This window comes from Peromyscus maniculatus, chromosome 23 (assembly GCF_049852395.1).
Source record: "Peromyscus maniculatus bairdii isolate BWxNUB_F1_BW_parent chromosome 23, HU_Pman_BW_mat_3.1, whole genome shotgun sequence".
Classification (NCBI taxonomy): Eukaryota; Metazoa; Chordata; class Mammalia; order Rodentia; family Cricetidae; genus Peromyscus; species Peromyscus maniculatus.
In genome coordinates, this window is record NC_134874.1 from 3314029 (window position 1) to 3326097 (window position 12069).

The 12069-nt window shown below is 57.4% G+C and overlaps 1 protein-coding gene across 6 annotated transcripts in view; it reads right to left on the bottom strand.

Annotated features, from left to right (window-relative positions):
- The window catches only part of Kiaa1671 (KIAA1671 ortholog), a 148932-nt gene that overhangs the window by 72946 nt on the left and 63917 nt on the right, over positions 1–12069 (bottom strand). Inside the window, exon 1 of one of the 6 annotated variants that reach the window (XM_076560287.1) lies at positions 10077–10369. The exons of the other annotated variants lie outside the window; for them this stretch is intronic. Within the exon in view, the coding sequence (XP_076416402.1) occupies positions 10077–10127 (51 nt within the window). The 5' untranslated portion in view covers positions 10128–10369. Of the gene's footprint in view, positions 1–10076; positions 10370–12069 lie in introns of those variants that run through there. 6 annotated transcript variants of the gene reach the window in all.

Here is a 12069-nt window from a genome sequence, read left to right on the forward strand (position 1 = left end):
GGGGGGGGGGGGGGGGCGGACAGTGCGGTGTTAACAGAGTCATCGGCTGTGGAACAGCAACCATCAGCAGCAGCACACAGCGGCTGCCTCCCCGCTCCGGAGAAAACACCCGTGGAAAACACCGAGTTCGTCCACCTGTAGAACACTTCCTAGGTTTCTGCTTAAAATCTCTTTTCTGCCTTTATCTGTCTGTGAGCATGTGGACGCTGGAGGCCAGACTGCAGGACCCGGCCTCTCCTCCCACCACGTGCGTGCGTTCCGGGGACCGAACCCTAGTTTGGCAGCAAGCACCTTCACCCCGCTGAGCCATCTAGCCCGTCCTTATCGTTATCATGACCGCCACGTGTCGTGGGTATTGACGGAGTCCAGCACGACCTATCGGCATGAATACACAATGCACAGTGACCCACCCAGGTAATGGATGCTCTACCACCTGAGATTCATCGTCTCTTCGTGCAGAGAGTTCAAACTCCTCTACCAGCTATTTGGAAACGCACAGGCCACGGCGGTCACCATGATCCTGCTACACTGCCTGTCGGGAAGCAATTCCACCCTGCAGCTGCACCCCAGGACCCGGAGCCTTCCCTATCGCCCCCCAGCTCTGGAAGGAAGCCTCCACCTACCTCTGCGAGAGTCTTCACAGAAGTAACTCAAATCAAACTTTCGACACCTTCACATCTCTCCTGAGATAGCCAAGTATTTACTCTGACGCATTTAAACTGTAGTCTCTGGGCGCCAACCACGACGACGATGACAGAGACACCCTCCCCATACGCCCCCCAGGAACTGTTTTGCCCCCATGCACGATGGTCCCTCTCTCCCATTTCTCTCTCTCTCTCTCTCTCTCTCTCTCTCTCTCTCTCTCTCTCTCTCTCTCTCTCTCCCTTCCTGTCCAGGCTTGGAAACCTAGCAGAGGCCCAGCCCTGAGAGGGCACTCAATACTCGCACACAGTCAGCCAGCTGCTGGGCCAGTGAATGGCGGGCAGATAGCCTCCCAGAAAAGGAGACGCTGGGCCAGGGAAGGCAGAGGTGGAACAAGGTCACAGGGACAGGGCAGGACCCGAGCATCCACTCGCCGAGGTCTCCTTTGCTCCTGGACGTGACCATCATTGACCCTCTCAGCTTGGGACCCCTGTGACAATTCCCTTTGCAGCTCTAGGAGGCCCCTTTGCTCCCAGAGGCCAGCACGGGGCGGAATGGCCGCTGGCTGCAGCGAGCCTCCCTGGCGGCAGTCAGAAGCCGGCTCGGCCGGCCCAGCGCCGGTGGTACGGTTTCTCTCGGCAGCACCCCAACATTTGAAAATGCCTCCGGCTCTTACACCCCACACCTCGAAGTCAGCCAGGGGCGTGTCCTGGGACCCCACAGACAGTGGTGTGTCTCCCCCGAGAGTCTCCAAGTCCCTGATACAAAACGGTTCTGCTTGCCCCGCACACCCACACCCTCCCTACGACGGCCAGCCCCTACGAGCAACTATCACTCGGTATTGCTGGACTTAACAGCAAGCAGAGGGGTCCCCACATGCTCAGAACAGGCGCGGCTTTTTGTGTGAGGCAGGGACTAAGGTGGCCGGGGCCGGCCCGGAACTTACTATGTAGCCACAGGTGACCCTGAACTTCTGACCCTCCTGCCTCCACCACACCTGGTTTACACAGTGTGGGACCGGAACCCCAGGCCTCGGGCATGCTAAGCAAGTGCTCCTCCAGCTGAGCCACATCCCCAACCCCAAAGGCGGCTTTTCACCCATGTATTCTCACTGGCCTTTGCTGAACACATACATGGGTGTGAACTGCATACAGACACCTCCCGTCATGACACTGCTGGAGAGACAGAGACAGACAGAGACAGAGAGACCCAGTTCAAACGCCAGCCTCTCGTGTTGCCTGAGGACCGGTCAGGCATTGCTCTGCGTCCTCCTCTGTAGAACAGGCAGAGGCAACCATGGAGAGCCAACACTAGCCAGCTGTGAAAGGCTCTGCAGCCAGCGCCTGCTTTCAGGGAGGCAGCTTGTTGGGACCGGGGCGCCCTCTACTGACCAACCTGGGAATCACTCAGCCAGAGGAGCAGCGGCAGCCACTCCAGCCACGTGGACTGTGGAATGTGAAGTTTAGGGGATGTAAAGATTTTATTGAGCACCTACTGTCTGCTGCCAGCTCTTTCCCCCTGCTGCTCTCCATACTGAGAGGAGATTTCTCATCTGCAGGTGAGAAACCAGGCTGAAAGACACAGAGCCACTTGCTTGGGATTTCGAGGAGGAGGGAGACATGGACTTGAACCCAGGTCACTGCGCCCACAATTCCCCTCCCTTTTACAGGAGCCCTGGAACGTGGAGGGTGTGCACAGGAAGAGGCTCTGAGGGGAATTTAGTCCAATCCTTTCAGGCCCAGAGAGGGCAAGCAATTGCTCTGGGTCACACAGCAACTGTATCCTTCTCCAGCATCCCAGGAGTATCCTGGCCCCCTGACCACCTTGGATGGCCCCAAGACTGACATGTCCTTTTGAACTTCTGTAAGCCTGGAATGTCTGGAGCCCAGCAATGAGACAGCAGGGGCTTCAGTCCGGAGAGTTCATCCAAGAGCAGAGCTCCCACGGTGCATTAGCACAAAGCCTTCAGTGTCATGGGGAACCACCGAGTCCCTCTGAGGGCCAGGAGGTGGCCTTCTAGGCTCGAGGGGCCATCGGCATCCCAGGGTCTATTTCCACCTTTCTATGAGGTAAGGACTCTGTGTGACAAGTGTGAGGATGGGACAACAGGCAGGAGAGGGGTCACGCCATGGTCGGGGCGGAGTCTGGAACGTGGGCTCGGGGTACAGCGGGGGCCGGAACACCGGAAGAGCTGAACCCCAGCATGTCCATCACGCAGGCAAAATGGATGTGAGACTGTGGAGGAGAGGGAATGGGGGATACGGACGGCTGAACCTGGGCTACAGCAGCCGGCAGACCTGCCCCGATACAGGACTCGGGGTGCCTCGTCCTAGGACTGGGCCCAGTGGGACGGAGGTGAGGGGTGGAGAGCCCCAGGGCAGGGCCCAGTGCTTTTACTTCAAGGCTGCTGAATCACATGGCATGAATCTCGCATGGCAGCCAGAGATCCCTCAAAGGCCAAACTGGACTGACCATCCAGTTCAACAAGGCAACGTCCTCAGACTGACCTCAGGCCCAGCATCTCCTCACTAGCCTCTGCTGACCCCTCCCCTCTACATTACCCACCCTGCATTACTCTATTTTTTTATTTTATTTATTACACATACAGTGTTCTGTCTGCATGTATGCCTACATGCCAGAAGAGGGCGCCAGATCTCATTACAGAAGATCTCATTACAGATGGCTGTGAGCCACCGCGTGGGTGCTGGGAACTGAACTCAGGACCTCTGGAAGAGCAGCCAGTGCTCTTAACCATTGAGCCGTCTCTCCAGCCCCTACTCTCTCTTTTTAAACGGGCTCTGATCTCAGACCCTTTGTATGGCTTCGCTTCCTCCCAGCCTTGCTCCGTCTTCGTCTTCCCCTCGTACCTTCTCAGGGCTCCCTGGCCCCGCTCAGTCAGCCCCTGCTGTGCATCCTGCCTTCCTTTCCACAGCACACACCCCGTCTCCTGACACACTACCTCAACTTCTGGGTCTTGGTCACTGTGTGTTGGCTCAACTCCCCACTGGCTGAGGTGGGCCGTCTCGCTCACTGATGGAGCCCCCCCCCACACACACACACACATACACACACACACACACACACACACACACACACGCTAGGGTGGCCTCCGGGAATGAGTGGGATGGACAGCCCCTTCACTGTCTTGTACCAGCATGGACGGCTAACACTTACCCACTACCGACTGGGTTTGTCCCACCTCACCGGCTCCTCAGGATGCCCCAAGAGGAAGCTGCTGCGCCCCTCCCATTCTACAGATGGCGAGACTGGGTTTCCAGAGCTGAAGACGTCAGCCAAGGCCCTGTGCACCACTAGGAAGTGAACCCTCCAGGAGCAGAAGCCCGAGACCCAGACTCAAAAACCCCTGACAGTCCCCCACAGCTCTAGCCAGGCTGAAACCCCAGTGACTCATGTCCTGTGGCCTAAACCTCAGCCCAGGTTCACAGCTGGAAACAGACAGCGCTTCCACTTCAGCCGCAGACTTCAGTGAGCGAAGCCAACCCGGGACCTCAGTGGGAGCTGAGAGGCGGAATGTGAGACCCAGACCTCGACCAGAGCCACAGCCGAAGCAGCAACGGCTTCCGGGGTGGGCAGCCAGCGCCGGTGCCAGGCAGCCCTTGGCCATCTGTAGCACAAGCTCCTGGCCATGGAAAGAAACCCAGCAGCTTTGGACACTGCCCACACCTACTGAGCACCCGCTGGGCACGTGACCTTCCACACGTGACCTTCCTGAACGGTAGAAGTGCACACAGTCACCCAACAGGACTCACTTTTACGTCTCCCCCATTCCGATCCCAGCTCAGCCTCTGACTGGCTGTGAATATTAGGGAGTTCCTGGGTCTCCAGAGCCTCAGTTTCCCCACTTGTCCAATAATAATAATAATAATAATAATAATAATAATAATAATAATAATAATAAATCTATCCATGTTTAGGGTTGCTATGAGCATTGATGGGAGCCACATGGGGAGGCCCTGGGGGGCAGGACAGGCTTGGGTGTCCTTTCCTGATTGTTATTGCCGATGTCACCAGGGAGAGACCATAGGCCGCCGAGGGGTACAGCTAAGCAAACACTCTGCAAGAATGCCTGAGAGGCAGGCAGCCAAGCCAGCCATATTTAGACATTTTTTCCATCAAAAAAACCCCCACAAACCTCTGCCGGTGGAGTGGAATGTGGACAGACGAAGCTCGGCCACCACGGTGCGAACTGGGCAGCTCGGCCCCAGCCCTCCACAGACAGCAAGGCCCCCAGACACAACCCTGCTAGGAGCAGCCTGTGCGGCAGAGACCCCGGGCCAGGCACAGCCCAGTGGCACTGGCTGCCTCAGTTTCCCTCCCAGGCGCTGTGTTCCTACTGGGGGGCTCCCACTCTGCAACAACCATGTAAGGGCTCTGTGGGCCTGAAGCTTCCTAACCACACTCTGAGCAAGCGGAGAGACCCACGGAGCCATCCCCAGGTCTCAGCACGGGCTGGAGAGGTCAGGGACAGTGAGGGACAGGAGAGGAGAGCGATCTCATCCCTTCCAAAGAGCGTCTGGACATGGCCGCTCCCCAGAGCCCAGCCCCCTATCCCAACCAGTCCTACGGACGGCTAACCCCAGCCACAGACGGGGAAACAGGCTCAGAGCAGCCCCGTGACTTGCCCGATGTCACCCTGCCAGCAGGGGCTAGAGCCACATTGCAGACAAGGGCTCCCTCCTTCCAAAGCCCCAGGGATCCCTGGTGCCACACCGTCCTGAAAGCTTAAGCCTTGTGTGTAGACTTTGCCATGGGAGGCCAAGTCACCTCGACCTTGGTGGCCTCAGTGTTCCCATTCAGACCCGGTAGTTAAAATGGGACAAGGGGTAACCCGGCTTCACTGACTCTGACATGTCCCAGCTAGGGGCAGGGGGAGGGGCTTGAAGAAGATACCAAACCTCACAAGTTTCAGTCTCTCCACCACAAAATGAAGGCGGTGCTGAGATCTACTCACAGGGGGTAGCGTGAGGATGGGGTGATCTGCCCCCAAGACCCGCACGGTTCACGCTAGGGGGCTTTGGAAGGGCTCCGTAGAATGGCATTGGGGACAGCTTCCAGTTGGATGCCCGGTGGCAGGCCCCTGGACCCCGGGAGGGAGGGTCTGTCTGCTTAGCTTATCTCATCAGCAAGATTAAGTGACTCCGAACAGCCCCAGCAGAGGAAGCCGCCAGCTCGGGTTACTAATGACACCTAACAGAAACTCAATCTCCTCCCACTTCCCAGCTGATGCAGGGCAGGCCCGGGAGGTGCGGGTGGAGGGCTCACCCCCAGAGCGGCAGGCAAGACCAGGCTGTAGACCGGAAGCTCCCGGAAGCCCGTCAGGCCCACGGATGGCCCTTTTGCAGAGATCTGTGGCAGCCACCCTTGACCCAGGCCTAAGGAAGACCGAACGACATGGAGAATAGCTCAGGACCGAGACCCGTGCTGAGGCCAAAGGGCACTGCAAACATCTGAGAACAAACTACTGCTCAGGCAGGAGGGACTGGTTAATTAATCAAGGCCGATGACAAAAGGGAACACAGGCATGAGAAGCCACACTGACCGACTGGGGACGGAACCGGGACCCGTGGGTGCTGAGCTCAGTCCCCAACTCTCTTTTTTTTATTTTTGAGATAGAAACCAAGTTACCAAGGCTGGCCTTGAACTTTTGAGCCTCCTGCCTCAGGCTCCTGAGCGGCAGGGAGTTCAGGCCCACGCCTCCAGATCCATCTGACAAGCATTTTAAAGATGTGAGCAGCTGCCCCCCACCCTCACCCCCACGTCAGTGAGCACACACAAGTGTGAGCAACCAGGACTGACTTGGTTAGTGGTCAATTGTGAGGCCCTGTTTCAGATCCCACGTAGACAGTAAAGTATAGACTGGGCTCTGAGATCGGATCCTACTAGAGTAAGACGTCGTGGGAGACAGAGCCTTTGAATGGAGCAGTCCTCCCCTCGGCTGCCCATCAGTCCTCCCCATGGTCCTCTCCTCGGCTGCCCAATCACCCTCCCCATGGTCCTCCCCTATCCCCCTGGATTTGTTGGCCATGGCTGCTCTTGACGGTGCTAAGGGAGCTCCAGGAGGCCGGCCCGCCTTCTATGGCATCAAACAGCACTCTTGGCCTCTATCCACAACATACCAGTCCCCACCCCACCCCCGGTTAAGACAACCAAAAATATCTCCAGACAGGCTGTCAAGCATCCCCAGGAGGGCAAGACGGGCCCCTCAGAACTCAGAATTCTGTCTGGGGTTCCCAGCAATGAGCTCACACAGATTCCCTGCTTTCTGTCTGTCCTTTTTTTGATAGAAGACGTTGTGCCATGTAGCCCAGGCTGGCCTCTAACTCTGCCATGTACCTGAGGATGACCTTGAAGTCCTAATCCTCCTGTCTCACCTCCTGAGTGCTGAGATCACAGGAGTGTGTCGTGCCCAGTTTGTGCAGAGCTGGTGATGGAACCCAGGGTACCTACACGCTAGACAAGCCAGCTGATCCACCTTCCCAGGCCTTGTTCCTTACTGCCTACTGATTTATTTTATGTGTATGAGTGTTTCACCGGCATGTGTCTGTGCACCACATGTGTGCCATTCCCACGGAGGCCAGAAGAGGGCATTGGATCCCCTAGAACTGGAGTCACAGATGGTAGTGAGCGGCCATGTGGGGCTTCTGTGAGAGCAGCCCCCAACTTCCGGTACTCTGCGGGCTTCTGGGAACCCAGAAGGGCACCTAGGTGTTTCCTCAGCTGTCTCTTCTGTGAGCACAGACGAGGGCCAGCACGACACTGAGAACTGAAAACAGAGCGGTCATCCCCATGCCGGGCATGTCCGTGAAGAAAATGACATCCATGCTCCACCGAGGGACCCACAACCACCCCCTCGCTGATGACAGCAGGAGTCACCACAGCCGAGACAGGGAAGAAATCCAAGCAGAAGGACAGAAAGGCCACCAAGTTGCATTATACACTCACGCACACACGCGTGAAAGAATACCACACATCCTTTGCCACTTAGGGACATCATGGTTGAACCTGGAAGATGCTGAACCAGATAAAAGGCAGGCACACATGGCATGATCTCACTAATAGGTGCAATCTAAAAAAAGAAAAAAGTCAAATGCAGAAGCATGGAGAAGGGACAGCGGTGACCAGGAGAATGAGTCAGGGTGTAGAAATGGGGAGACCTCAGTCAAAGAGCCCACAGGCAGACAACAGCCTAGGGTCCCAACGGAAGGCAGGAGGAGACCCCACACCGCTTAGCTCCCCGCTGAAATCTAGGTAGACAGTCACTTTGAACCTGACAGTGGCTTCCTAAGAACAGGAAGTCCTTAGTTGTTGAGTGGTCCTGAGTTGCAGAAATAAGCGAGGGCCTGGAGGAATCGTGACGAGGAGGTGTGGAAGGTGGTGTGTCCCCCCGCTCTGCAGATGAGGAAGCCACAGCCACAGCTGCAGCAGCCTGTGGGTCTCTACATTCCCAGGCTTCCCACGGAGCCCACGCTAAGAGCATCCAGCTTCACTCTGCAGGCAGAGGGCTGATCCTAAGCCGTGGTCCCAGACATCTGCACTGGCCCATGTCTAGTAACTTGGTAGAACAAAGACACTGTGGGGTGATTCTCACGGCCAGGAGCCAGCTGTGAGGTCCCTGTCGCCCACAGGAAGCAAGTGAGTAGAGCTCCACCATGCCACACCTAGGAAAGACCTAGACTGCCTTGTCCCACCTCGTTCTGGTCCAGGAGAGGAGCAGGGGTCACAGTCACAATGAGCGCAGCCCAGTGAGGGGCTGAGGCTCTGTCCACCGGTCTCACACAGGCCAGACTGAGGCAATGCCCGCCCCTGCTGTGGGACCTGACATGCACTCTCAAACCTCCTTGCCTACAGACTCGGGTCTTGACACACACTGTTCCTTCTGCTCAGAACACCCTCCCCTAGCCCGTTCTTAGATCCTCCAGGGCTTAGCTTTCTTGGCAGACTCTGTTGGACCCCACATCCCAAAAGACCATTGTGTGCCATAGTACCATGGTCCACCCCACGTCAACATAGACCTAAGTCCAATGCTCTCCAGACCAGGGCCCTGTGAATCTGCGTTCCCAGTATCCAACTTGGGCTCAAAACTCCCGCCTGGTGCATTGAATGAACACATGTCCACAGCTATCTGCCGAGGTGCCTGGCATCCGCTCCCACATCCCTGGGGAGTGAGCACCGTATCTTAGCCACATTAATATCCTGGCACTCACATACAGCCGAGCACCAGGAAGCTGTCAGGACCCTATGGGCTGAAGACTTCAAAATATAAATAAGCAGGACCTGGTGGCACATGCCTGTAACCCTATTGTTTGGGAGGCTGAGGAAGGAAGACAGTTGAGAATTCCAGGCCAACCTGGGCTACAGAATGAGACTCTGTCTAAAAAACAACCAACCAAAAAACACAGATGCCAACAGTGCCTCCCCCTCTTTCTCTTTAGGTTATTTGGGGGCACTCTGAACATTCTAACATACCTATATCTTGCTTTTGTAATTAAAAATGTGGAAAATCAACCAATAAATGATGCTTTGGTTTATTACGAGAGAGCTTGTTTCCTAGTGATCTGAGGGGTCAGGGACCGGGAAGGTCTCATGTTCTCTGGATGCTCCATGGGTCTTTGGAGGGCGATGAGGTTGGGAGAGCGTGATGCTGGGAGAGGCCGAGGAGGATGAAGTTTCCTAAAGCTGTATTTTAGAAGCTCCGGAAAATTCTGCATTGGCAAGCATCTAAAGTATTTGCAAACATTCAGAAGGGAAAAAATAACATTTCCCCAAACTTTCTTTTCTGGGCATCCTGACCTCAGTAGCAAAAGATCTAGAAAACCCTCAAACACTGGGACGATTCTCTGGTAAGTTTTTCTTGTTCACAGAGCCCTGAAAGTGTCACATAAGCCCGGTCACAGTGTGTCCTTAGTCCCACCGAGGAAGAGACAGCGAGCCAGAGAGAGAGGGCAAGCAAGCTGTCCAGGTCACACATCTGTCTCAGTCAAAACAAGGTTTGGAAACACTCCACAGAGCCCTTCCAGGCGGGCACCCCAACTGAGGTTCCCACGCCACTCTGAGTGTACCCCACGTTGGGGGAGGGGACAGGGGGTTCCCGCTTCACTTCTGTCAAGTTTGGGGGAGAGGAAAACAGAGCTGTGGAAGGCAGCCGCCAGGAGCCCAGGGAAGCCTGCTTTCGGAAGGACCCACGAGCTCTGCCCCTGGTTTTGTCGCTCGCCCAGGAGAGGAGAATCCACTGTGCAGGCTCCAGTCCCAGCTCAGGACCACAGGCTGTCCCTCCTAGCCTGCTCTCCCGCCCAAGCCGGCCGGCCACCTCGTCCATGCTCCTCCGCCCACAGCCGCTGTTAGCCAGGCGAAAGGCACAGACGGCCGGCGGGCGTCGGGGCGGAAGAGCCGCAGACGCGGGCGCCCACACTCACCCACAGGTACTGCAGCAGCTTCAGCAGGCTGGGGCAGTAGTAATAATCCATCCCGGAGCAGGCTGTGGGGCCGCCGCCGGCCGTGCGCTTCCACCTTTTCCCCCGGAGGGGAGGGAGTGGCTCCTCCCTCCCCACCACTTCCACCGCCCCCAGAGTCAAGTTCGGGGTGGCATGAATCTTTCAGAAGCCAGGGCTCACAGCCAGGCGGCTGGACGGCCCTGTGAGCAGCCACCACCTCCACCACCACCACCTCTGGGGTGAAGCTGCAACCCGGGTCCCGGGAGCTGGGTGCCACGGCGGAGGGGGCGTATAGGGGGCGGAGGGGGGGCTGGCTCAGGAGGCGGGGCGGCGCCAGGCCACGCCCCCTCACCGCGGCCCTTGTGCTCCAGGGAGACCCGTGAGCAGGGGTTGGGGGTATCCAGGGGACAGTGTGTGTAGTTGAAAGGGTGAGTGTGTGTCTGTGTGGTAGTGTGGGTGGGCGTGCTAGGCAAGTGTGGGAGTGAGAGTGTGTGTGGATAGGAGGGTAGGAGTGTGTGTGCGTGTGTGCCTGTGTGCGAATGGGTAAGAGTGGATAAGAATGGGCCTGTACCTACCAGCCTGTGTGTGTCTGTGGAAGAGGGATAAGGGTGTGTGCGTGCGTGTGTGTGTGTGTGTGTGTGTGTGTGTGTGTGTGTGTGTGTGTGTCTGTGTGTGTATGTCTGTGGAAGAGGGATAAGGGCGTGTGTATGTGCATGCGTGTGTGCATGTGTGTGTGTGTGTTTTCTGGCACACCAGCCTGCACAGTTCTTTTTCCCCCAGGACCTTACAGGGAGGGAAGAAACAGAGCTGGGCACAGGCTCACACCTGTGCACCCTCCTGACACCTGTGCACCCTCAGGGACCCCATTTTACAGAAAGGGACGTCGAGGCCCACAGCAAGCTAGGGCTTGGCCAACGTCACAGTGTGTAGCTGAGGTACAGCCGGCACCTGGGCCTCCCGGGCACATGTCCTGGGCTCTGCCCACCCCGTGGGTAGCCTGGGCGGAGCAAGGAAGAGGCTGTGGAAGGGACGGTCTTCCCGCCTCTAGAGCCACACCACCTGTAGCTGTAGGGGGAGTGGCGGCAGGGGACAACATTTCCGGTCTGCAGACTGAGCATGCAAAGAACCCCCAGATGACCTCGCCTTGCGCGTGCATCTCTGAGCCTCAGTTTTACCTTCTGGAAAATGGGGAGAGTCGTGTCCACATTTCAGGGTTTAAGGACCTACTGGGGTGAGCAGAGAACAGGACTCAGACCGTTCTCACAGCGGCAACACAAGGCTGTGATCACTGTCCAAGTGAGAAGCCGGAGCCCGGGGAGACAGCGGCCCCGGGTGACCGCTCCTTCCGTGGGAGCTGGGATCCAAAGCAAGGACCCCTATTCAGTGCCACCTTCCAGAGACTGGCACCCAGCCGGATGCCAATACAGGGCAGCCCGGCTTTCAGGCAGGCCCAGGTCCTGGTTCTGAGAGAGGACAGTGAGGGGAGACAGGGCAGGAGCTGGGTCACCGGCGGGTGGTGCCCCCCCAACACAGCCCCCCCAGAGAGGCACAGCAGCAAAGAGGAAACCCCTCACATGGCGGCTGGGTGTCGCTGCTGGAGAACCACAGAGGCCTGAGGTTCATCGGCTCTCAGGGCCCCTCACCCAGCAGTCCAGGCCTTAGCCGCCGCTCATCAGTTAGTCCAGGGCTAGGCCCAGCCCGGCAGCCTCGGGACAGGCGGTACCGCTGAAGGCCAGGCCCACGCCCTGACTGACGGACTTGGAGAACTGTGAAGACTGGGACTTGCTGCCTGACTGACTTGCAGGACAAAAGCCAGGCCCAGGCTCTCGGGCTGATGAACTGATTGACGAAATAATAGGAGGCTGGGCCTGAGGCAGGGGAAGCGGCATCCCTGCTCACTCACTCCCTGACTAACTGGACTGACCACAGTTGGGAAGCTGCCCCCCCCCACCCCCGGCTCATCAACTGGCTGACC